At 36.0% G+C, this 25,497-nt stretch overlaps 1 protein-coding gene across 6 annotated transcripts; it reads left to right on the plus strand.

The window, feature by feature from the left end:
* The first annotated feature begins 514 nt into the window (after positions 1 to 514).
* ZMYM1 (zinc finger MYM-type containing 1) lies at positions 515 to 25,187 on the plus strand. Of its 6 annotated transcripts, none has more exons than XM_039251712.1 (9): positions 515 to 759; positions 9,407 to 9,576; positions 10,950 to 11,022; positions 11,213 to 11,462; positions 17,199 to 17,373; positions 20,211 to 20,364; positions 21,235 to 21,372; positions 21,787 to 21,827; positions 22,558 to 25,187. In XM_039251712.1, the coding sequence occupies exons 2-9, from the start codon at positions 9,481 to 9,483 to the stop codon at positions 24,850 to 24,852; spliced, it is 3,222 nt and encodes a 1,073-aa protein (XP_039107643.1). In that variant the 5' UTR covers positions 515 to 759; positions 9,407 to 9,480; the 3' UTR covers positions 24,853 to 25,187. The 6 variants fall into 6 exon arrangements, with proteins under 6 accessions (XP_039107643.1, XP_039107642.1, XP_039107645.1 ...); XM_039251711.1 differs by having other exon boundaries at positions 515 to 740; XM_039251714.1 differs by having other exon boundaries at positions 515 to 740; positions 21,790 to 21,827.
* Positions 25,188 to 25,497: the final 310 nt, after the last annotated feature.

A 25,497-nucleotide genomic window follows, 5' to 3' on the forward strand; every position in this document is an offset into this window, starting at 1 on the left:
ATCACTAAATTCTACTCCTGAAACCATTACTACACTATATGTTAACTAACTTGGATTTAAATTTTTAAAAATAAAATAAACCATGATTTTTACACACTTTCGGGATTATTTTAATATACTAAGAGCACCTCCAAATGGAAAAAGCCCAAACCCCCTCTCTATCGCTGCAGCTAATTCCTTTTGCTGGTAATTTACTCTGCACCTGGAACGTTTCCAACCTTCCCTTTCCAATCTTCACATGCCTATGACACAGGCACCCAAGGATGAAGAAATTGGGATTTACAGAAATTGCTAAGAGATCTATCTCTTGAATCCAGTAAAGCCAGCTGCCAGTTCCTGAGTCCATCCCGACGCTACCTAAGTCTTTAAGTTTCCAAATTTGGGGCCATCTAGTAAGGCTTCATAGGTCAGACCAGACCTGACAGCGCTCCCTCCGCCCTTTGTTGCTAAGGGGAAGTGGACTACGACCGGCCAGCTGCGTTGCGCATGCTCAGACGCACAGCTCGGCGGGAAAAAGGCGGGGTCTGCGTGACCGTTTCGCGTCGAAGTTCCTTAGAGAAGCGTCCCGCGGCGAGCGTCCCTGAGAGAAATTAGTAAGCCTCCTTAAGTGGCAGTGTTGTCGTTCTTTATTCCTGCGCCTTGCCGGAAAGGGGCTGAGAGTTTCGACTGTCAGAGGGAGGATGAAGCGTCGGGTCGGGCCGGCGTCCTAAAGATGGTTCCCTGCGTGCGGCTTCCGCCATGTGAGAGTCGGGAACTCGGGTCAGGCCCCTGGGTCGTGTTTGTCGTTTTCTTTAACCTTGTCCGTAGAGTCGGGGGATCTTCGTCCAGTATTTCCAGCGTTTCTCGCCGCCCACTGCCCCTGCGTCGTAACTGGGCTTTCAGCGTTTGGTCTCTCTCCGCGGCCCCTTTAAAACATTCATCTGATCGCACCGGTGGCTCTCCTTCATTAAGCAGTGGTGATTTTTCAAATTAAAAAAAAAAAAAAAGAAAAGAAAAAGAAAAAAATCATGAAATCATGGAAGTTCTTTTGTAAATAGACGTGTACACGTAGTCTCAGCTAAGAGAGATTGACTAGTAACTACGAAAGTGTGACTCTTGAATTCGAATTTGAAATTGGTGTTAGATGAAGGTGCAATCTTTATCACTTTATTTCAGTATTTTGCTTTAGTGCAGGGGACTGAGAGTATTTTCATTTGCATGGAGTAGTGTTTGGAAACGGTCACTTCTAGCTTTCTTTGGATGCAGTTTCAGCAAGAGTTGGAACACCTGACAGTAATTTGTATTCCTCATCACAAATACATAGGAAGAGAAGAATTTAAAATTTATAATAAGAACTAAAAATACTTATAAGAACTATACTAATTAAGTCTGGCAGTATCAGGATTGAACAGTTTGCCATTTAACCCCCCCTCCCTTTTTTTAAAAGATTTTATTTTTAAGTAATCTTCATACCCAGGGTGGGGGCTCAAACTCACAACCCCAAGATGAAAAGTTGTATGGTCTACCCACTGAGCCAGCCAGGCGCCCCTTGCCGTTTAACTTGTAGGTTGAAGCAAGAGCATTAGAGGAGCAGATGCCGTTGCTAAAATAGTGACTTTGATTCCGGGATTTTCTTTGAGTGAATATACAACAGGTCACAATCCAAAAAGAATAGATGAAAAGCTGTAGCCTTCTTCATCACTGACAAAGCTAGCAAGGAATTGAACTATGTTCACCTAAATGGCAGGAAAAGCTATTTTCTGAAGGTCACTGTTAATCTGGCACAAATTGAGGCTTTGGAAGCCTCTAAAATACTTAACATTTAGTATATTACACAATTAAGTATAACTCATGATTTTTAAAGTACGTTTTAAAAATAATATGAATGAAATGTGTGCTGAACCCCAAAAGCTACTGATTTACAAGAATAAGTTCAAGGATTTTGGTGTTCAAGGACCTTTCTGATAGGACCCATGTCAGCTTTTGCAACGTTATTTCCTTACACTGGCACTCTTTTTCTTTAACAGTAACTCCACTTCTTGTAGTTCCCACGTGTTTGTCATTTTGCACAAGCTGTGTCTATATCTGGAATATCCTTTCATCATCCTTTGTAGGCACTTTATTTTTTTTTTAAATTTTTTAATGTTTTTATTTATTTCTGAGAGAGAGACAGTATGAGCAGGGGAGGGTCAGAGAGAGAGGGAGACAGAGAATCTGAAACAGGCTCCAGGCTCTGAGCACAGAGCCAGACGCAGGGCTCGAACCCACAAGCTGTGAGATCATGACCTGAGCCGAAGTCGGACGCTTAACAGACTGAGCTACCCAGGTGCCTCCCTCTTTCTCCACTCCTAACCCCTCTCCTCAGCTCACTTTCATTCCCCCCCCCCCCCCACGGTTTCGGAGCCCAGGCCCCCCTGTAGATACTTTCAAAGCTAGTTCAAATTTTATCTTCTAGAAGATTTCTTCCCTCTTTTCTGCTTTTTGCGTTGCATAGACTTAAATTGTTGTGATTATACTGTGCTAGCACAGTATTTATGGTAGAGTATTGGGACATCCTAATTATGCCTCTAATTCCAGTACCTAAGTACTTCATAAATAGTGGCTGCCCGTTGCCTATAGAATTAAGCAGGGATATTTTAGTTTGGTTTGAAAGGCATTTAGCCTTCTGCCTCCAGCTTTTCTTTTTCTTTTTCATATTTATTTTTGAGGGTGAGAGACACAGTGTGAGCTGTGGAGAGGCAGAGAGTGAGGGAGACACACAATCTGAAGCAGGCTCCAGGCTCTGAGCTGTCACCATAGAGCCCAGCACATGGCTTAAACTCACAAGCTGTGAGATCATGACCTGAGCCGAAGTCGGATGCTTAACCGACTGAGCTGCCCAGGTGCCCATCCAGCTTTTCTATCAAGATAGTAAAAGAGTTTGCAGAAAACAAGTGAATAAAACAAGTTTTTGCAGTGTCATGTATAAAGCAATAACTATAATGCAAAGAAGTGAAATGTTAGAGGAATACTCCTTCTTACTCATTCGTCACTTTTCTTTTTGCTTGTGACCACACCAAACTTAGATTAATTACTGTAGCTTTACAGTAAGTCCTCCCAACTTTTTTCTTTTTTTGAGATTGTTTTTAGCTATTCTAGGTTCTGTATACATTGCATATACGTTAGAATCATCTTGCAGGTTCCACAAAAACTAGGATTCTAATGTGTAGCTCGATTTGGGGAAAATTGACTTTACAGTATTAAGACAATAAGCATGCTTTATTTCTCCATTTATTTATATCTTCTTTAATTTCTCTCAGCATTGTTTTGTTTTCATTGTATATATCTTTACATATTTCATTAAATGTATTTGATGTTTTATGATGCTATAGAAAATGGTTGTTTTAAAATTTTTAATTGTTAATAGTAAAAAGAAGTGATTTTTGAATATTGATCTTCCTAAATTTAATTAATAATTTCCGTAATTCCTTGGAGATCCTTTTGGATTTTCATTGTATACAACCAGTCATCTATAAGTAATGACAATTTTACTTATTCCCTCAAGATTTCTTTCCTTCTTGTTTCTTCTTGTTATTAACTTGACTGAAATCTCTATTACAGTGGTGGAGTGGTGACGACAAAAGTTTTAAATATTGATGTTGTATTATCCCATGATCCTTATAAGTTCACTTATTCAAGTATTTTATTGAGAGGGAGAAGATATTCCTTAGGGTTTTCTGTATATACAACAATTATGCCCTCAACAAATAAAAGCAGTTTTATTTACTTTTCCCTTTCCAGTCTTTACACCAAATTTCCATGGAGTACTTCACTTAAAGAATTTTCATTAGCATTTCTATACTATAGGTTTGCTTATGATAAATTCTCATTTTCATTTATCTGAAAATGTCCTTATTTTACCTTTATTTTTGAAAGATATTTTTACTGACTAGAGAATTTTGTAGTATTTTTTTCCCCCAGCATCTCAAAGGTGATCCATTGGCTCCTGGACTTCATTGTTTCTTTTTTTTATTAAATTTATTATTTCTGAGAAAGAGAAGAATGTGAGTAGGGGAGGGACAGAGAGAGAAGGGGACAGAGGATCCTAAGCAGGCTCCCTGCTGACAGCAGAGATCCCAATGTAGGGCTCAAACTCACGAACTGAACCATGAGATCATGACCTGGGCCAAAGTCAGATGCTTAACCAACTGAAGCACCCAGGCGCCTGGGTCTTTATTGTTTCTGACAAGAAAACAACTTTATTCTAATTTTTCTCCTCTATGTTATGTCTTTTTTCTTCAGCTGCGTTTAAGATTTTATTTTTAGTTTTCACCATTGTAACTATAATGTGCATAGTTGTGTTTCCCTTTATTTACCTTATTTGTTATTCATAGAGATTCTTGAATTTGTGGTGTTTGATATTTTTCTTCATCTGGGGGAAATTGTCCAGCCAGTAGTTCTTCAAATGTTATATCTGTTGCATTGTATGTTTACTCTTATTTTGGGACTCTATTTACATCTGTAAATAGATGTATTGCTATGCTCCTTACATGTTGCTTATATTAATTTGTATTTTTACCCTTTTATGCATCAGTCTGAACTACTTTCTACTATTGATATAAAATTTATCTATTAAACTCTTAATTTCCCTGTTTTCCAATTCTCAAATTTCCATTAACTCTTTTTTTTAAAATTATTCCAAGACTCTACTAAACTTCGTGTTTTTCTCTGTTTTCTCAAATGTATCAAAGACCTAGCCTGATAATACTAATATAAATGCCACCTATAGGTCAGTTTTATTGTCTTTTTTCTTTTAATTGGTTTTGATCAGTGTTATTTGGGAATTTTTGGTTGGGGTGTACCCATACGTTTTTATTGTATTGTGAACATTGTGGATGAAAAAATTTAAGGACTTTAAATGCACTAACTCCAGAGAGTGCTGTTTCCTGTAGGCAGGCAGATAGTTATAGATTACATTAATCCTGTTGAGGATTAGTGTTAGGCCTTGTTAGGGCTGATTTATTTTGGTTTGCTTTCTTCTAGTGAGTGGTCTTTTCTTCTGGGTTGTTGTCTGTACTCGAGCACATGGTGCCCCTAGAGTCTCAACTGCAAGTCGAGATCTTTACCAAGATCTTGGTAAAGACCAAGTCGAGAGGTCTTTACCAAGTCCTCTCTACCTTTGCTAGGCTTAAATTTCAGCTTTGTTCTTAGCTCTGCAAAGCTACTATAATCTCTTTTCAGCTCTTTAGACTCCCAGTTGCTATTGTCTGCTATATTTTTTGGAACCATACTCTGTAGGTAAGCAGTTTAGAAGTCAGCTAATAAGTGGAGAAGGAGGGTATTTGTATGCATATTGGGGGGCTTATTTCTCCTTGGTTCCCACCTCTCCCTTGTGCCTCTAGAGTTCCAGCTATTTTGGCGACCCAGGTAGCTCAGTATGCCCTTGTTTTCTGTTTGGGCTTGTTCCTCTGCTCTGGAAAGTACCTTCCGGGGTAAAGCCTGTTAATTTTATCATTGTTTTCAGTAGGAGGGTTTATTATGCTGAAGGTTACTCTGTTTTGCCTAGATTTTTTTTTTTTTTTAAGTAATTTCTCCACTCAACCTGGGGCTTGAACTCAAGACTCCAGAGATCAAAAGAGTCACGTGCTTTGCTGACTGAGCCAGCCAGGCATCCCTAGATTTATCAGCTTTATTTTAAATTCTTAGCAATCTGATAAAACTTGGAGCTGAGTTGGTTTAGAAGCTGAGTAGGATTTGAATAGGCAAAAATGACTTTACAGGTAGGAGAACAGTATGAACACAGTATAGTGGGGAAAAATTACAAGATTAAAGGTAAGCAGTTTGGAGCATCAAGCTTATATATGCCATATTGTACCAATTTTCCAGGAGGAAAGTGCATACATTCTTTCTGGAGGTCTGTTTGTATGTCTGGAAATAACTCCTAAGAGCTTTCAATTTCTTTGCAGTCTTCTATTTTACTTTAAGAATTAACATGTTGGGACGCCTGGGTGGCTCAGTAGGTTAAGCAACCAACTTCGGCTCAGATCATTATCTCACAATTTGTGAGTTCACGCCCCACGTCAGGCTCTATGCTGACCACTCGAAGCCTGGAGCCTGCTTCGGATTCTGTGTCTCCTTTTCTCTCTGCCCCTCCTCCACTTGTGCTCTGTCTCTCAAAAATAAATAAATGTAAAATTTTTTTTTAAAAAAATGTGAATTTTGTTTTCTGCTTCAGGTTATATTCCTCTTTGGCTTATATTAAAATGTGTTAATTGGTTATTACCAAGTAGCAGTAACCATGAGGAATATGTGCCACATTATCCTAGGACTATTAATACTCTCCAGCTTTACACAGTATAGCCTCAGTTGGGAAAGACAGGTGAGAGACTGTATTAAAAAGAGGTTTCAACACTTGGCTGGCTTATTGAAGGAACATGTGATTCTTGATCTTGGGGTCATGAATATAAGGCCCACGTTAGGTGTAGAGATTACTTAAAAATAAAAATTTGGGGGGGGGGTGCCTAAGTGGCTCAATCAGTTGAGCATCTGACTGGTTTTAGCTCAGGTCATGATCTCATGGTTCATGGGTTCAAGACCCACATCAGGCTCTATGCTGAGAGTGTGAAGCCTGGGGGGGTGGGGGGGACTCTCTGTTTGCCCTCCACCACTTGTGCATGCACTCTCTCTCTCAATAAATAAATACACTTAAAAAATTGTTTTAAATAAAATATTTTTTAAAGTTTTTTTTATTAAGTATACCTAACATGGCTCAAACTCACAACCCCAAGATTGAGCCAGCCAGGCACCCCAAAAGTAAAATCCTTAAAAAAAAAAAAAAGGTTTCTAGGACTTATTTTACATTAATGTGCATCATGTTGGAAGTCCTGGATTTATTATTCATATATGTTTTTTGCTCTTTTTGTTTTTCTAATAGTTAAATGTTCTATGCTGTTCTCCCCTGCTTCTGAAACATATTTTAGATTAATTATTACACTTTCAGGGTGTTTTCTGTTATTTTCCTATTTGTGTGACAACTAACACACTTGAAGGGATTCCAAGATGCAAAAGCTTATAGGTGCCTTGTTTTTGTTTCTGTTTTTTTTTTTTTAACATTTTATTTGTTTCTGAGAGAGAGAGAGAGCATGAGAGAGAGCGCGCGCGTGTGAGTGTGAGCAGGAGAGAGGCAGAGAGGGAGGGCAGAATCTGAAGCAGGCTCCAGGCTCTGAGCTGTCAGCACAGAGCCCATTGTGGAGCCTGAACTCACCAACCGCAAGATCATGACCTGATCTGTAGTTGGATGCTTAACCGGCTGAGCCACCCAGGCACCCCAGTAGGTACTTTTTAATATATTTTTATTTTTTATTTATTTTTTTAAAAACATTTAATCTTAGAGAAAAAGCAGGAGTGGGGGAGGGGCAGAGAGAGTGTGTTACGTAATTGGAAGCAGAATCCAGGCTCTGAGCTGAGCACAGAGTCTGATATGGGGCTTGAACCCACAAACTGTGAGATCATGATCTGAGCCGAAGTCGGCCGCTTAACCAAGTGAGCCACCCAGGTGCCCCTTAATATATTTTTAGACTTGCATATTTTCTTTCAGGTGAATAATCATCTAGTAGTTAATTTCCAGTGAGTTTTACTTTGCTAGTTGTATTTAGTGCTCAGATGGGCTGGGCAGAGGCCGTATGAGCTTTTATTGCACTTCACAGGTAGGCCTTAAGTATTCATTTAATATTCTCCTTTGAGATAACGGATTTTACTAAAAGCTACCAGAAAAGGGAGGAGAGAGATCTCAGATGAGAGAAAAGAAGATACAAGGAACCGGTCTGTCCTTGAAAAAGAGGCCTTGGGACTAGGCTATCAAAAGGCACTTGTGGGGATGGTTCAGTCAGCTAAGCATCTGACTCCATTTCAGCTCAGGTCATGATCTCATGGTTCTTGGAGTTAAGCCCCGGGTCAAGCTCTATGTTGACAGCATGGAGCCGGCTTGCGATTCTCTCTCTCTGCCCCTCTTCTGCACTGGCTCTCTCTCTCTCTCTTAAAATAAACATTAAAAAAAGGCACTTTTATAGTTTCTCAAGGGCTATAAAATAGAATTTTTTTTTCAAGTTTATTTTGAGAGATCGTGCAAGCTTGAGCCAGGGAGGGGTACAGAGATGGGGGGGGAAATAATCCCAAGCAGACTTCATGTTGTCAGCCTGGAGCCCAATGTGGGGCTCGAACTCACAAACTGTGATATCACAAAACTGTGATTTTGACTTGAGCCAAAATCAAGAGTCAGACACTGAACCGAATGAGTCACCCAGGCCCCCCTGGCATTATTTTTTAATGTTTAAATAATAAAACATTTATTATTTTTTATTTTATTTATTGTTAATGCACAACAATCTTTTATATTGTGATTTTGGATTTTAGCTGTCTTATTTAGTTCTCAAAAAGGAATCCATTGATGGGGGTTGGGGGAAGGCAGGCATGAGGTGTAATGGAAAAATAGATTCAAAACTTATTTAGAAGGTAGGGCACCTGGGTGGCTCAGTCGATTAAGGATCTGATTCTTGATCTCAGGTCATGATCTCACAGGTTGTGGGATCAAGCCCTTCAGCAGGCTCTTTGCTGACCCTGTGAAACCTAAAATTAGAGTTGGGATTCTCTCTCCCTCTCTCTCTGCCCCTCCCCATGCTCATGCTCTTTCTTTCTCTCTCTCTCTCTCTCAAAATAAATAAACTTTAAAAAAAAAAAAAAAAAGGACCAGCAAAGAGATAGGAGAAATAGGTTTTAGAGTCATAGGATTCAAGGAAAGGGAGAATTTCAAGGATGAAGGAAGGGCATGGTCAGGGAGAGGGCAATAGCTTTAAAAGTTGGATCTTTCTATGCTGAGAGTCTGGAGCCTGCTTCGGATTCTGTGTCTCCCTCTCTTTGCCTCTCCCTTGCTCACGCTCTGTCTCACTTCCAAAAGTAAACATTAAAAATTTTTTAAGTTGGATCCATTAATGTATTTGAATGTTTCTATGTGAAAAGCCAATAAGGAGAGGAATTAGAGTTGCAAAAGACACAGATAATTGGCCCTATAGAAAGGCAATGTTGGGGGAGAGGTAGTGACTACAGGTATTTGAATTAACCTTGGATGGAAGACTTTACATTAGTAAATAGTCCTAAGACTATTTAGTAAGTTAAAAGTAAACTTGTGAGTTTGGTGGGTTTATGCTGTAGTCAGGCCTGGGGGAGTAGAAGTAGAGAAGACTAGTTCCAGAAGAAAGCATAGATATGTCTACCAGAGAATTATAAAGCAAAGCCGTATTGGAGAATAATGAATGAAAGGAAGAAAGCCAGTGTTGGTACTGTGAAGGAACCTTGAGTCCAAGGTGTCTAAAAACACCTTGTATTTCCAGAAACTTACTGTATTTAAAAGGACTAATTTTAAAATCAGGTTCTCCATCAATTCATATTTTAGGAACCTGGATACTATTCCCAAAGAAGAAAATCTTTAGTTTGGAACTGGTGGATTCCTTTGCATCAGATACTAAGATGAAAGAGTCACCGATAGATGGTGAATGTGCCAAAGCAGTGGCACCACAACTGGAGCAGCTAGATGAAATTAAGACGGAACCTGACAATGCTCAGGTAAGTATTCTGCTTTATTTTCTTTTTTCTAGAACAGCGTTTACGTATACATTCCAGTTATGCAGATGCTGGCTTATGGGTTTGAAATCTTAAATCTTGGAGTGCCTGGGTGGCTCAACCAGTTAAGCTTCCAGCTCTTGATTTTGGCTCCAGTTATGATCTCACTGTTTGTGAGTTTGAGCCCCACATGTTGGGATTCTCTCTCACCCTTTTTTTCTGCCCTTCCTCTACTCACTTTCACACATGTAAGTGTTCTCCCTTTCTCTCTCAAAGTAAATAAACTTCAAAAAAAAAAGAAGAAAAGAAAATCTTAAATCTTTTATCTTCCCTAAAGTAGTTGGTCAAATAATATAAGGTATATTGTGTCAAGTGCCATCACAACTATATGCAAGAATAAGATTTGAGAGAAGAATAGATGTTTGAAATTGGGTTTTTAGATTGATAAAAGGATTGCCTAGGATATTATGGGCCTAGCTAAGGGTAATACATTTTTCTTTTCATTTTTCTTAACTTAAAACCATATGAGTAACTAATTCTATGTTTTTATGCTACTGACTCGGTTAAAGTAGTAGAATTAGTACATTTTAAATTCTTAGAATTCTATATTTTCTTTGTAATTATCTTACCCAAATTAGTTTCATGTTTATTCTTAAACTTTTTTAGATATATTATATGCTAAAGAACCTATAAATGATAAACTGATTTAAGCTGTGAGTATTCTGTAGTAGGGCCAAATTTCCTTAGAATGTTTATATATGAACCAGCTGAAATTTCTAATGAAAAAAAAAGTAAATTCAGTTTTAATTTATTTCTAATATTCAGTTTAGAAATAGCCTAAAGTAAGTCAGTATCAAGTAAGGATATGACTCTCATTGACTTGGTGACACAGGGGAATGTTGTCCATCTAGGAAGTATCTGCTGCTTCTTAATGTCCATAGACTGAATATTCAAACACATAAATCACGTTTAGATAACTTGTCTGCTGCTCTTAAAAAACCTCCTCTGTTAAGACTCATTTAGCCCAGTCCAACAACTTTTGTGTTGATGGTCTTTATGAAGACAATTAGCTATTAATGACTAGAGCAAGGAGGGAAAATAGATGTCATTATTGAGTGTGTCTCCTCTGTTTCTAGTAGCTCCTGAAGGGCTGTGTGAACAAAAATTATTGAAATCACATCTAGTTATGATAGCACAAAGTGTAATTTATCAGTGTTGTCAGTCCAAGGTCACCAAAAGGAGAATGTTTGCGTATGTACTGTGGTTCAGTTTAATTATACAATTCACTGAACAGACTTAAACATAATTTGTCACTTTCTATTGAATAACTGCTGGTTTTATACACAGTGTATTCATTATTTTCATCTCTTTTTTAGGAGTATTGTCAAGCCCAGCAGCCCAAAACTCAAGAGAATGAACTGAAAACAAACACTACATTTTCAGACAGTGGTAATAGAATCATTTTATTCCAACCAGTGTAATAGCCAATTTATTCTACTTTTTTAGAATATGTTTGAATAGTGCATTGTTTGTTTTGGGTTTCATGTCCAGGATAAGTAACCTCTAAAAGAAAATGAAAGAGTGCATACTTAATTTTATGTAAATACTAATTTTCTTCCTTCCTGTTTTGTATTTATAGCTCCACAGTTGACTACAGGCATTCAGCTTTCTCTGACATCATCTGGCATGAATAAAATGCTTCCTTCAGTTTCAACCACAGCTATTCAGGTTTCCTGTTCTGGTTGTAAAAAAATTCTTCAGAAGGGGCAAACTGCTTATCAGAGGAAGGGATCGACTCAGCTCTTCTGTTCCACGTTGTGCATCACTGAATACATTTCATCTGCCAATTCACCAGCTCTTCCCAAGAGAACTTGTTCTAACTGCTCAAAGTATATAATTCTAAATTATGCCCCCTTTTATTTCCTTACGTAGATCTGGATCAAAGTCTTGGTTGTAATTACCTACATTTTCATTTTTTCTGAAGAAGTATCACCTTGGTTTAGTGAAAAGCTGCTTCTGCTTTCACTTCCTTTATTAGATTCTTCAGAAATAGTTTTCTTGTTGAGAGATTTGCACAAATTAAAATGTAAGGAGTTTTATTTCTCTTCAACTTTAAATAGTGTGACTTCTGAAACTTTTCCATTCTTTTCATTTGAAATTCTCTATAAGTGGGATTTATTATACACCCATTCTATTTTATCATTTAACTGTATAGGACGCACTAACACATTAATCATATAACAGTTAATTTGGATCTTCTAAGGTATAAAATTATATAATTTTTTCTTGTAATGAAGTTATTTGATTCTTTTGCAAGAAGTTATTTGATTCTTTCACAAAATTGAATAGTCACAGGTAAACATAACTGGAGAGATACAATCTTTTTAAGATTTCTGTGAGCTACTGTTGGGGTTTTTATTGCTAACTTTTTTTTTTTTTTTTTTTTACATATGTAAGGCAATTTAGATGCAGAGAAAGGAAATAGTAGTAATTTCATAATGAATTAGTGGAAAATGTCCAGAACTTTGAACTCTACCCTGAAACATAGATCAATGTGCTCTGCGACTTCTATCATAGTATAATTCTGGTTTGTTAATGTTCATGAAATGCTATTGCTAAATTTTAAATGTTTTTATTTCAGAACAAAGAAAACATATAGGTCACCAATTTTGCTTGTAAATACAATAAATTCCTTTCAGATACCTTATTTTGGAATCAGATTGCCATAATTTGAATCTTTCTTTCTTCATTTACGGTTATATTTTGCAACTTACAGCGGCTGTATTAGTATCATCTGGGAACTTGTTAAATAAAAACACAGAATCTCAGGTCTTTCTTACCCAGACCCACTGAATCAGAAATGCTTGTGTCCTCAGATGATACATATATAATGCTAAAGTTTGAAAAGCATTGAGAACTTCTTTCTTAATATTCCCATCTGTTTAATTCAGTGTACATAAGAATTAAGAGCTTTAAATAATAGATTTAAGAGATCAGAACAATACTGGCATGTAATAAGACCTCAGTAAGTGTTAATTATGACTATTACTATTCTCCTAACAATCTCACAAACCCTTTTTATTGGTTGCTTCAGCTCCTTCTTTGGCTGGTGCTTTGGTGTTACCCTTTGCTGCAAGTCTTCGACCCTGAAACTCACCTTTCTCTTGTGCTTTTCCACCCTGCAATACTATGTCTTCTTTCTTTTTTGCTAAGAGCAATAAAGCACTTCTTCAGTCTGCTTTCTTTCTCTGCAGAAACATAAAACTTAAAGGGACTGTAAGATCATCCAGTCCAAACATTTTCTTTTGGTTTTGAGGAAATTGAGTCCCTGAGAAGTTAAGGTATCATGTTACTGTATTTGGCCCATTGTACATCTTAAGGAGATCTCCCAAGTAGATTGAAAGGCTGAAACAGGAAAGATATAGTGTGTAAGTTGTTCTCTAAGACAAAGAAATCCAGTATGAGCAAAAATAAGAAGCAAGTTTTACTTTCTTTGGAATATAATTTTTTTTTGATGCAAAATACTATTGCATAGGTTGGTGGAAAGGTGGTAGTGCTTAGGCTAGGAGAGGCCCTCCATTATTCATAGTAACCTGTGCTTTTTTTGAAAAATTTTTTTCTCTGCATTTATTAGCATCTTGTATTAATATACAGTTCTCAGTATTTAGCTAATTATCAGTCCTTGTTTCTCTTGTAGTTTTTTTAAATATAGGTTTCTTTTATAGAGATTTAAAATTTGTTTTGAGTTAATGCAGTTTTTATTCTGTTTCATGGCCCAGACGAAAGTTAGCTTTGAAAATGACATTTTAAATTATGTTAGAAAGATAAGACTTCTTTTGAAGAACTGTCGTTTCTGCACCTTAGTTTCCCAAGTGAAACCAACAGGAAATCCTAAAACCATCAACAGAGTTCAGAATATCCCTGTGCACTAATATATAACTATAACAGTTATACATAGGAAAGTTGTTCAGTCCTATGCTTAGGAGTTAATTTAAGGTAATTGTCGGCACTTTTAAGAAAATACATTTTAAAATTTTGTATTTATCAGGCCTTAGTAGGTTAGAAACCAGCAATCTAGTATACTGGTAGCAGTAAAAACCAGTAAGCGTTTTCAGACTTCCATGCTTCTGCCGATGCAGTTTCTTTTGCCTCCCTTTCCATCTGGCTAATTTCTGTCCTAAAGGTCTGCCTCAAATATCTTTACTTCTTATCTATTCCCACACCATTCCTTCCTCTCTTACTAACCCCCACCCACTCAGAGTAATTGTTCCATGGTCTGTATTTTAATAATGTTCATAATTCCCATGACATTAATCATAACATTAATATTTTAAAAAATTGATACTGCCCCGGTTAGACTGTGAACCTCTTGAGATTAGGAACCAGATCATACTCCTGTTTATATTCCCAATGCCTAAACACTAGCTGGCACTCAGAGCAACCTAGAAGAATTTTTGTCAAATGAAGTACAAGGATAGCACAACCCAGATACTGCATTAGAGCTGTATTTTAAATCAGTAAAATGACTGATTTGTGATCATGAAATGAACCTGTTATTTTTGATAGATCATAATACACTAAAGATTTGTAAATGTTGAAGTGTTAAAATAGTGTCGATTTTAGGAGTATTTCATTTGGATAATTATTCTGAGAGTTATCAGTAGCCAGATATGGCGGTCCTCAAACATTCTAGTTCCTGGACCCCTTTACACTCTTAAAAATTTTTGAAGAGCCAGAGAGCTTTACTTTATAGGTTATGTCTACCAATATATACTTCGAAATTAAAACAGAAATGTTTAAGCTAATAACTCATTTAAAATTAATAACTCCGTGCATGTTGACATAAATAATATTTTTTAAAATTTATTTGAGAGTGGGGGAGAGGGGCAGAGAGAGAATCTCAAGCAGGCTGCTTGCTCAGAATGGACGTGGGACGCATGGACGTGGGACTCAGTCTAGTGACTCTTGGGATCATGACCTAAGCCAAAATCAGGAGTTGGATGCCCAACTGACTGAGTCACCTAGGCACCACTACATAAATAATGTTTTTAATGAAAAATAGCCATATGTGTTTTTTAATTTGGTGAGAAGAAATTTTAAGAAACATTTAGTGAACATGATTTTATTAGTTTTGCAAACCGTTTTAATGTCTGGCTGAGTTTTCATATCTGCCTTTATATCAGTTCATTGGAATGTGTTGTTTTGGCTTAAGTTTAAAAAAAAAAAATCTGGTCCTACAAATATGTAATTAGAAAAGGGAAGAGTGTTTTAATAGCCTTTTAGATTTTGTGGATGCACTTTGACTCTCCACCAAGTATTAGTTCTTAAAGGTTATTTGGAATGTGGAATCTTAAACCATATCAATGAATTTTTTGTACTGTTAGGTTAAAATTCATTGGTCTGTGTTAAGTTAAAATTATTGGTCTGTTTATACTTTGAATTTTTTTTTTACCCATGAATGAATGATTTTTGTTACCTGCTGTCATAATTTGAAAATAATGGTTCACTGAGTTACACAGATCTTCTAAATGTTGACATATTTCTTTATGCAATATTTCAAAAATCACATTCGCTTGAAAAAAAAAATCACCATCCCAAGAAATAATCCTCATCATCACCACTAATCTCATCAGGAAAGTTTAACTATTGGGAAGCAATCAAGTTGGAGGCGGCAAATTTTCCAAAATTCTAATTTTTTAAGCATATTTATTTATTTTAAGAATGAAAGAGGAAGACAGCATTGAGTGGGGGAGGGGCAGAGAGAATCCCAAGCAGGCTCCACACTGTCACCATAGAACCCCACATGGGGCTCAAATTCATGAAACTGTGAGGTCGTGACCTGAGCTGAGACCAAGAGTCCAATGCTTAACCTACTGAGCCACCCAGGTACCCAAAAATTCTAATTTTCAATGAAAGCTCAAGTTTTATCATTGGCAATGAATACCGCCCGTTGTTTATCTTGAAGTTACAGTCACTCTATTCATTTTTGAGAAAATATTTGCCAGATACCCACTCCTAGATAATAGTTTATTCTTTCAAGTAAAAATGTGTTCCATGAAAAAAGTAACTACCTCAGGTTGTAACTGTTAACATTCCCACATGAGATATTCTTTGAGACAACCGTCAAACTTAAGTGTGCAGGGGAAGTACTTTATGCCTATGTCCCATTTCACCACAGAATACTGAAAAGAGGTTAAGGATGAAGTTTAATAAAGTAAATGATTTTTACACTGAATGTATGGCAGTGAGTAACAAGTACTAAGACATCTTGGTACAAGTGCCTTAATTTGTGCTAAGGCTCTGGCAAACGTTTTACCCAGCATTTTTTTTTTCCTCCCAGTTTATTAAGGTGAAATTCACATAACAAAAAGCTATTTCAGTAATGTTTAGTACACTCAAGGTGTCTAACTTCAAAATATTTCTGTCACTCCAAAGTAAAATGCTATATCCATTAAGCAGTTTGCCTTGTAGCTGGGGATTTATCTATTTTGGATATTTCATGTTAATGGAATCATAAATATATGACCCTTTGTGTCTGGCTTTTAGCATAAGGTTTTCGAGGTTTATCCATGTTATAGCATGTATATCAGTACTTCTTTTTTTATAGCTGAATAACATTCCACTGTATGGATATATCACAATTTGTTTATCCATTCATTGATTTGAACATTGGGCTACTTTCGTCTTTTAGCCTTTTTTTTTTTTTTTTTAAAGTAAGCTCCAGGTCCACCGTGGGAATTGAACTCACAATTCTGAGTTTAAGAGTCGTATGCTCTACTGATGGAGCCAGCCTGGCATCATCTTTTACCTATTTGAAATAGTGCTGTTAGGAACATGCATGTGTCTATCCTTTTTTGAGTGTTCCTCTTCAGTTCTTTGAGGTGCATATCTGGGAGTGGAATTGCAGTGGTCCATCATTGATTTTATACCATCAATTGAAATGTTAACACAGAGAGAAAGACAAATAACATTTTAATATGAAAATAGTTTTGATTTTGTGGACCCCCTGAAAATCTCTGGAGGATCCCTGGAATTTTATAGACTGTACTTTGTATCTTTTGTAGATTCCAAATTTGGTCATGTATGAATATGTGATTTCTCATGATTGTGTTATGACTAGCACTAACTTATACAGACTAGGTAGTCCTCAAAACTGCATTCTCAGATGTGCTTTATAGTCCCTACTTTAGGGGTGCCTGGATGGCTCAGTCAATTAAGCATCTGACTTTGGCTCAGGTCATGATCTCACAGTTCATGAGTTCAAGCCCCACGTCAGGCTCTGTGCTGACAGCTCAGAGCCTAGACCCTGCTTCGGTTTCTAGATCTCCTTCTCTCTGCCCCTCTGCAGTTCATAATCTCTCTCTCTTTCAAAAATAAATAAACATTACCAAAAAATTTATAGACCCTATTTTATAGATGAAGGAATTAACGTTTGAGAATATAAATGACTTATCCATCACTGCTGAATGTAAGTCCTAGAACTAAATACCAAATTTAGGTTTTCTTATTTTAAGGCTATTACTGCTGCTGCACACTCCTCAGGTAGATGAAAATGGGAGAGGGTTACTTGAGAGTGTGCTTTAACTTATAAAAGTGTTTAATAGTGCCCTTGTTTTTATTTTTAGAGACATTTTAAATCTAAAGGATGTGATAAGTGTCCAGCTGGAAGATAATACCTCTAGCAAAAATTTTTGCAGCCAGTCTTGTCTTTCATCATATGAAGAAAAGAGAAAAGCATTTGTTACCATATGTACTAATAACAGTTTAACCAAGTGCAGCATGTGTCAGAAGACTACTGTTGTAAGTTGCAATTTTTTTTTAATCTTTAGGGATTCTGATTATTTTGCTTAAATATTGGCATTTCAGTAAATTTTTTAAAATTCTAGATTCAGTATAGACTAAAATACCAGAATGTGAAACACCATCTTTGTTGTAATGCCTATTCTTCAGTTTCATTTGAACAGCCTCCTTGTTATCTGTTGTGAGAACTGTAGGGCTTATAGTCACACTGTCTAGTCTGTTCTGTATGCTTCCAATGAAAGGCCAGTCCCATTACTTTACTAGTTCAAAGGGTATGACAGCATATAAGCAGGTAAGAATAAAGATCTGTTGCATAAAGTAAGGACCACTCCATTTGAATTTGCATGGGACTAGATGAAAAATCAAGATAGAGTTCTTTCCATTAGTTTGCTTGTGAGTGGTTCCACTTTAGGAAAATGTGGGGATTAGATTTTAGTACTACTGTGAATAGTTTCATTTAGTAAGACAATGAAGGAGAAGAAATGAAAGACTTCTGACAGCTCCTCTTAAATAGCAATTCATGATAAATGCTATATGGAGATTTTCCTAAAAAAAATCTCAGGATGATCATCTTGCCTTAAAGAAAAGCCAAGCAGATAGAAGCTTGTTTATAAACTGAGATTATAGATAGCAGAAGTAACAATAGCCTACTGGTCATTAAGACTCAACCACAAAGGTGTTTTTAATTTTGTGTTTTCTTACACCCTAAGCAAGGTTAAAATGCATCAAGAATGTCACAGGCTTTTCTGAATTTGTGAGAAATAATCCTCTATTTCTGATAGGAGAGCCTTGGGTGATTGGTTCTGAGAGCAAAGAAGCTGGTTCTACTTTGGTGGACTAAATGAGATTAACACAGTTAGTGGTCTGAGCCCCTTTGATGAGGTGGGACTGTTGTCTTGCTTGTTCAGATGATGTTTTGAGACCCAACTCAAATTCTCCATAAATTCTTCCTTAAAACCAAGCAATTGAAGATGGGATGCTCAACAAGTCTGAACAATTCAAATAGGTCATTTGTGAGCCACCTCTTTTCTATGGCAGAATGTCCACACCATGAGAGTATCTTGCCTTTGGACCAGAAATGGGAGAATGGAAGGCATAGGAGCCATTCCATCTTTTCCTTCTTTATCACTCACACTTAAATAGGCTTTGTCCTGTTTTTAGGAGCCTGTTTTGAGTACCTAGTTTACTCAGCCTATGTGATGGGGCAGGGCTGATTTGGGTTAAAGAATTTAAAAAGCACCATTTAACGCTACACCATACAAATAAGATAGTATTGTAATAGAGATAATGGAGAAAACCCATATTGTTAGTTAACTGTAATCAAGAATTAGAGAAGCAAAAATAATATAAAAACGGAGGGGAGGACAAAACATAAGAGACTCTTAGATACAGAGAACAAACTGAAGGCTGCTGGAGGGATTGTGGGTGGGGGGATGAGGTAAATGGGTAAGGGGCATTAAGAAAGACACTTGTTGGGATGAGCACTGGGTATTATAGGGAATGGATCACTGGAATCTACTCCTGAAATCATTATTGCACTATATGCTAACTAACTTGGATGTAAATTTTAAAAATTAAAAAAAAAAATTAGAAAACAAATCTATGAATCTAAAAATGGGGTGACTTTTTTTTAAGTGGGTTGTTTGATATAGTTATACGTTGACCACATTGTTTCCCCCATATCTTCTTAATAGAGTAAATTAATAATTAGTTTTCCCATATGAACAATCAATTAACTACAGATGATATATAGTACTATTATTACTTAATGGTAAATATTGGCAAATTGTTAGGGGTGTCTCAATATAAAAAGTCATACTAATAAAGGGTAAAAATTTTCAAAGTTAGACTGTTTTTTGTTTCATTATTCCTTTGCCAATATCCTATTCTTTCACAGAAGAAAACCTATATATTTTCGATTGTCTTTGCACTTTATGTCCCCCAAAGCAGTTCTTTTTCACCATTGCCATAGTCTGGGAATGAGGATTCCCCTTTCAGTAAAAACAATAGATGGTGAACCTCACAATTTATATCCTTTACCTTTGTACACTTAGTGTTTACTGAATGCACTGTATTCTATATATCTTACTGCTTATGTGCTGCCTTCTTACAATATGCTTGCAATTTTTACCATGAAGTTAGCCTAGAAAAACAGTAATTCCCACAGCATGTTACAACTTGTCTTAAGCACCCTTTTCTGGCTCCTCCTTAGCACCAATAAAAGGCTTCCCTGAGTTTATATCTAAAGTGGAATTGAGGTAAGAGATATAATTTTAAGACTTATTTATTTATCCAGTTGGCTTTAATTGCCTGGATTGATAAACATCTTCTGTGACCTCCTTCATTGCTTGCATATGTATTTCTGCTGTGACTAATATATATCTGAGACATAACACAGTTATCTATTGGATTGATCTATTTCCCTCATTATAGTCATTGTAATCTGCAGTGCCTTTTTTTTTTTTTAATATTTTTATTTATTTTTGAGAGAGAGATAGAGACAGCATGAGCAGGGGAGGGTCAGAGAGAGAGGGAGACACAGAATCCGAAGCAGGCTCCAGGCTCTGAGCTAGTTGTTAGCATAGAGCCCGATGCGGGGCTCGAACCCACAAACCGTGAGATCATGACCTGAGCTGAAGTTGGACGCTTAACCGACTGAGCCACCCAGGCACCCCTGCAGTGCCTTTTTTTCCTGGCTTTTAGGAAAGTGTAAAATGTGGCTTCGTCATCATTACTTATTATATTTCAGCTAAGAACAGTAATGGTGGGTATGTTTTGCTTGTTAACAATATATATCATATACTGGGAATATGAATATTACTTTAATCTCTAAACAGAAACCAACCAAAACACTTACATCTGTTCTTTGCAAATCATTGAAGCCCTCAGATGAAATGATTGAGACCACCAATGACTTGGGGAAGACAGACTTTTTCTGTTCAATTAACTGTTTCTCTGCTTACAATAAAGCTAAGATGGAATCTTCCACAGGTAATGTTTATTTAGCAGTTATCAGAGGTTTAGAAACTATTGAAGAATATTACTGCTTTCCTTTAATTTATAACCTTGATTCATCTCAAAATTAAACTGACTTAAAAATCTAAACGGTGCAAAACTTGTTGCAAAAAAAGTTCTCCAGTAGTTTTATATAAAAGGAAGGCTACTTCATCACTATAGACTTAATATTTATTTATGTGGATCATTGTATTAGAGTGTAGAATTTTGTACTCATCCCTGCTTTGTAGAAACAAGGCTAGTAGTTATATTTTTTTACAGGAAGTAGAGCTCATTGGAAATAGTATTAAGTTCACAAGTAGAAAACCACAACCCAGAGCCAACTTTGTATTCTGTCAAAGAGCCTCCTATAGAACAACTGGTGCTATTTATGTAGATGATAAAGTGAATGATGCCCCTGGGGCTTGTACATCATGTAAAGTGGCTTATTTTAGAAATCTCTGCAGTATAAGCTTAGACACTAGTCTAGCTCCATTCATGTTGAGGGGTAAGAATCTTGGAAGTGTTAGAAATGATATCCATTAGGAGATTCTGTAGGAATCTCTTTTCTGTTCTTCATGGGTAATTTCATGTAAAGATTTGCTTGAAATTTCGAGCAAATGATATAAAGAACTGTGAAATTGTATGTAACGGTAAAATATATAAAATAATAGAAAATATAAATTACCAGTTTAAGATTATTGTGTTATCCTAAAGAACCTACCTATTTCTTAGCCTTACTCCATATATAGCAATACCTAAACCTATTAGATATTTCCATTATTTGTTGAAATACTTGTTATTAAACAGTGCTTTCTGGTTGATTGATTCTGCCTGGTTTTTGAGAAATCTTTTTCTTTTTATCAGTAAATGTTTCCACAGTACATGATGCTTCAACTGGGCTCTTTTCTCCAAAGAAAGATACAACTCCAATTATAAGCAATATAGTGTCACTGGCAGATACTCATGTTTCCCTACCCATCATGAACTCTGATATCATACAAGGTAAAATTGATATAAAGATATTTGACGTATACACTGTTTTCCCATCCTTGATGAATCTGTCTATTCTATGTTTGTTGTTGTGGTTTTTAATTTTTTTAATGTTTGTTTTTGAGAGAGAGAGAGAGAGAGCGCGTGCAAGACAGAGCATGAGCAGGGGAGGGACCAGAGAAAGATGGAGACACAGAACCTGAAGCAGGCTCCAGGCTCTGAGCCTGAAGCAGAGCCCAACGCAGGGCTCAAACCCACGAGCTGTGAGATCAGTACCTAAGCTGAAGTCAGATGCTTAACCGACTGAGATGCCCCTATTCTGTTTGTTTTTGTTGTCTGATATGAAATAAACAATTGGGGTTTATGATGCTATTTTATAGATTATAGTATAAGATCTTGAATTGATGATACTCTATTTTATTTCAGCAGATACAGTTTCTTCAGTAACAGCAAATGTCATTATAGATGTAAGTTTTGTTCTTTTTTTGATGCTGTCTTTTCTTAAGTATATTTGTGTGTGTGTGTGTGTATATATATATATATGAGCATATTCATTCCTGTTTTCATCTTAGAGCTAAAAAGGTTGAGCAATAAACATCTTTTAATATTCAGTTTCCTAAATCTCAGGTCTGACTTGAAATTATTAATAAGAACATTTAAACATAAGTATTATTAGTCATAGTTTTTCCTCTGGGTTCTTTAGTACTTTTTTCAATATTCTAGTGACATGAGCAATAAAAATTATTTTAATTACAATTACCTACCAAAAGATTCTTTGAACTTTTTTTTTAAGTTTATTTATTTAATTTGAGGGAGAGAGAGAGTGCGTGTGAGCAGGGGAGCTGCAGAATGAGAGGGAGACAGAATCCCAAGCAGGCTCCACGCTGACAGAGCAGAGCTCAAAAGGGGTCTCCATCTCACAAAAGGTGAGATCATGACCCAAGCCAAAATCAAGAGTCAGACACTTAATTAACTGACTGAGCCACCCAGATGCCCCAAGATTCTTTGAACATATTATTAATGCTGAATCTAGATTGCAACTTTACATTATAAATAATTGTTAATGTTTCCCCCTAGTGGAGCTCATATTGCAACATAGCTATTTTATTGTTATTAAAATAGATATGTTTAATATTTTAATCATTTGATTACTGCTTAAACAATTGTTTTTGTTTTTATCTCCCAAACATTTCTAAGAGTTTACCCAGTGAATCAAGTACTAGTGTTGCTAATAGTGAACAGCCAAGCCTTTCACCGTCTTCATCAATATCCCATCAGAATACGGTTGGCCCCAGTGTAGAAGTACAAAAAGATCAAGTGTCAAACCAAGATGCTACATACAACATGAAATCTGTGAAAATAAGTGATGGACTACGTCATCCAAAATTTACATCCAAAGTACTAAAAGTTAAAGATAAATCACGAAATATTAAAAAATCCTGGTGTTCAAATTTCCAGCATTTGAAAAACAGTATTAAAAAAGATGTGATATTCTGTTATTCATGCCAGTTGTTCTGCCAAAAATATTTTAGTTGTGGAGAAGAATCATTAGCAGCCCAAGGAATTTCTAATTGGAAAAAGACTCTGGAAAAATTCAGAAAGCATGAAAAAAGTGAAATGCATTTGAAGTCATTGCAGTTTTGGAGGGAATACCAGTTTTGTGATGAAGCTGTCAATGAAAATGTATCTATTCATTCAAAACAGATTGAAGGAAATAAAAAGTACCTACAGCTTATAATTGAAAATATTTTATTTCTTGGAAAGCAGAGTTTATCATTAGGGGAAAATGACCAGTCAGTTTCAACTGTGAATAAAGGCAATTTTTTAGAATTGTTAGAAATCAGAGCAAAAGATAAAGGAGAGGAAATATTCCGACTTCTGAATTCACAAATTGACTTCTATAATAGTACACAGATTCAAAATGATATTATTGAAATAATAAAGACCGAAATGCTGCAAGATATTGTGAATGAAATCAATGTCTCGCCAGCTTTTTCGATAATATGTGATGAGACAACTGGTAGTGCCACTGCAGAACAGCTTTCGATTTGTGTAAGATACCCACAAAAAATGTCAAAGGCTATCTTAATAAAAGAAAGATTCTTGGGTTTCATAGATGTTGAAGAGATGACTGGGACTAACTTACATAGAACCATCATAACTTACCTTCAGCAAATTGGAGTTGATTTGAGTAAAATATGTGGCCAGGCCTATGATAGTACCATAAATTTGAGGGGGAAATTTAATAAAATTGCAGCAGAATTCAAAAAAGAAGAGCCAAGAGCTTTGTATGTACATTGTTATGCACATTTTTTGGATTTAGCAGTAATTAGGTTTTGTAAAGAAGTGAAAGAACTCCGAATTACTCTAAATACTCTCAGCTCTTTATTCAACGCTATTCATATGTCTGGGGAAATGTCTGCAAATTTTGAAAACATTTGTAAGCTAAGTCAAAACAAAACATGCAAGAAACATACATCACAATCGTGTTGGACAGTCCATGATCAGATGTTACTATCAGTGATAGAGGGTCTTCCAGAGATTATTGAAACACTGGAATTTGTATCAAGACATTCTTCAAACACAAGTTTGGCTGATGAATTGAGTGATTTGTTAACATTGATTTCCAAATTTGAATTTATCTTTTGTTTGAAATTTCTTTATCGAGTGTTAAGTGTTACAGGAATTCTTTCCAAAGAGCTTCAGAGTGAAACTATAGATATTTTTTCATTGTCTTCAAAAATAGAAGCAATTTTGGAATGTTTATCATCTGAAAGAAATGATGTCTATTTCAAAACTATCTGGGATGGAGCAGAGGAAATATGTCAAAAAATAACCAGTAAAAGTTTTGAAGTAGAAAGACCTTCTTTTCAGAAAAGAAGAAAAATTCAGAAAACAATAGATCTTGTCAATTCAGATAGTATGTTTTTTCCTACCTCAACAGAAGAACAATATAAAATTAATATTTATTACCAAGGATTGGACACTATATTAAATAATTTAAAATTATGTTTTTCAGAGTTTGATTATTGCAAAATGAAGCAAATTTCAGAACTATTATTTAAATGGAGTGAACCATTAAATGAAGCAACAGCCAAACATGTCCAAGAATTTTATAAACTTGATGCAGACATCATCCCAGAACTTAGATTTTATCGGCAATATGCAAAGCTTAACTTTGTCATAGATTATGATTGTATCAACTTCATTAATCTTGGCTATTTGTTTATCCAGCATGGTCTTCACAATAATATTCCTTGCATATCAAAGTTATTATATATTGCTTTGTCTTGGCCAGTAACTTCAAGTGCTGAAAACTCATTTTCCACACTGCCTCGTCTTAAAACATATTTATGTCATACCATGGGACAAGAGAAGCTTAGTGGCCTAGCCCTAATGGCTGTTGAGCAAGAATTGGTAAATAAGCTGATGGAACCTGAAAGACTCAATGGACTCGTGGAAAAGTTTATCCATCAGATGAAAGAAATGTAACAGTTGCTAATTTGAATTTACCTAAAAGAATTTTGTATTTCTGCTGGAATGTTTGCTTTTATTTCAAAATTTTATCTCCTAAGAAAAATTTTTTCATCAGAACATGTAACAGTCACTTGATTCAAAGTTCAAAAATCGGAATGATGTACAGTGAAAAGTCTCCTTCCTGTTTTTAGTACCCAGTTCTCCCTATAGTGTCTGTCAGATAATCCTTCTGGAGATCTTTTTCATAGATCGTACTCTGTAGTGCACACTGTTCTTCACCTTGTCTTTTCCACTTAACATATTTTTGAGATTGTCCTATATCAATACATAAAGGTTTCTTGATTTTTTTTTCATAGCTGCATAAATTTTTGTTGTATGGATGTACCATAATATATTTTAGCAGTCCCTAATGACAGACATTTTAATTCTTCACAATATTTTGCCATTATAAAGCTGCATTTAATAACCTTGTATATGGGTCTATTGCATATGAGTGAATTACTCTAAGATAAAATTTTAAATTGGAGTTACTAGGTCAGAAGATTATGCATTTTTATACTTGATAGATAACTGGCAAATTGCTTTCTTTAATAATTATGCCACCTTATAATTGCACCAACCATGTGTGAGATTGCCAGTTTCCTTCTATCTGTATCAACT

Source organism: Hyaena hyaena, unplaced genomic scaffold (assembly GCF_003009895.1).
Source record: "Hyaena hyaena isolate Hyena2069 unplaced genomic scaffold, ASM300989v1 scaffold_397, whole genome shotgun sequence".
NCBI classification, from domain to species: domain Eukaryota; kingdom Metazoa; phylum Chordata; class Mammalia; order Carnivora; family Hyaenidae; genus Hyaena; species Hyaena hyaena.

Bases quoted from the DNA above. Each gene is read 5' to 3' on its own strand.
- ZMYM1 (XM_039251712.1), top strand. From the start codon at position 9,481: ATGAAAGAGTCACCGATAGATGGTGAATGTGCCAAAGCAGTGGCACCA. The intron at 11,023-11,212 runs GTAATAGAATCA...TTGTATTTATAG, and splicing joins CACTACATTTTCAGACAGTG to CTCCACAGTTGACTACAGGC. The intron at 21,828-22,557 runs GTAAGTTTTGTT...AACATTTCTAAG, and splicing joins CAGCAAATGTCATTATAGAT to AGTTTACCCAGTGAATCAAG.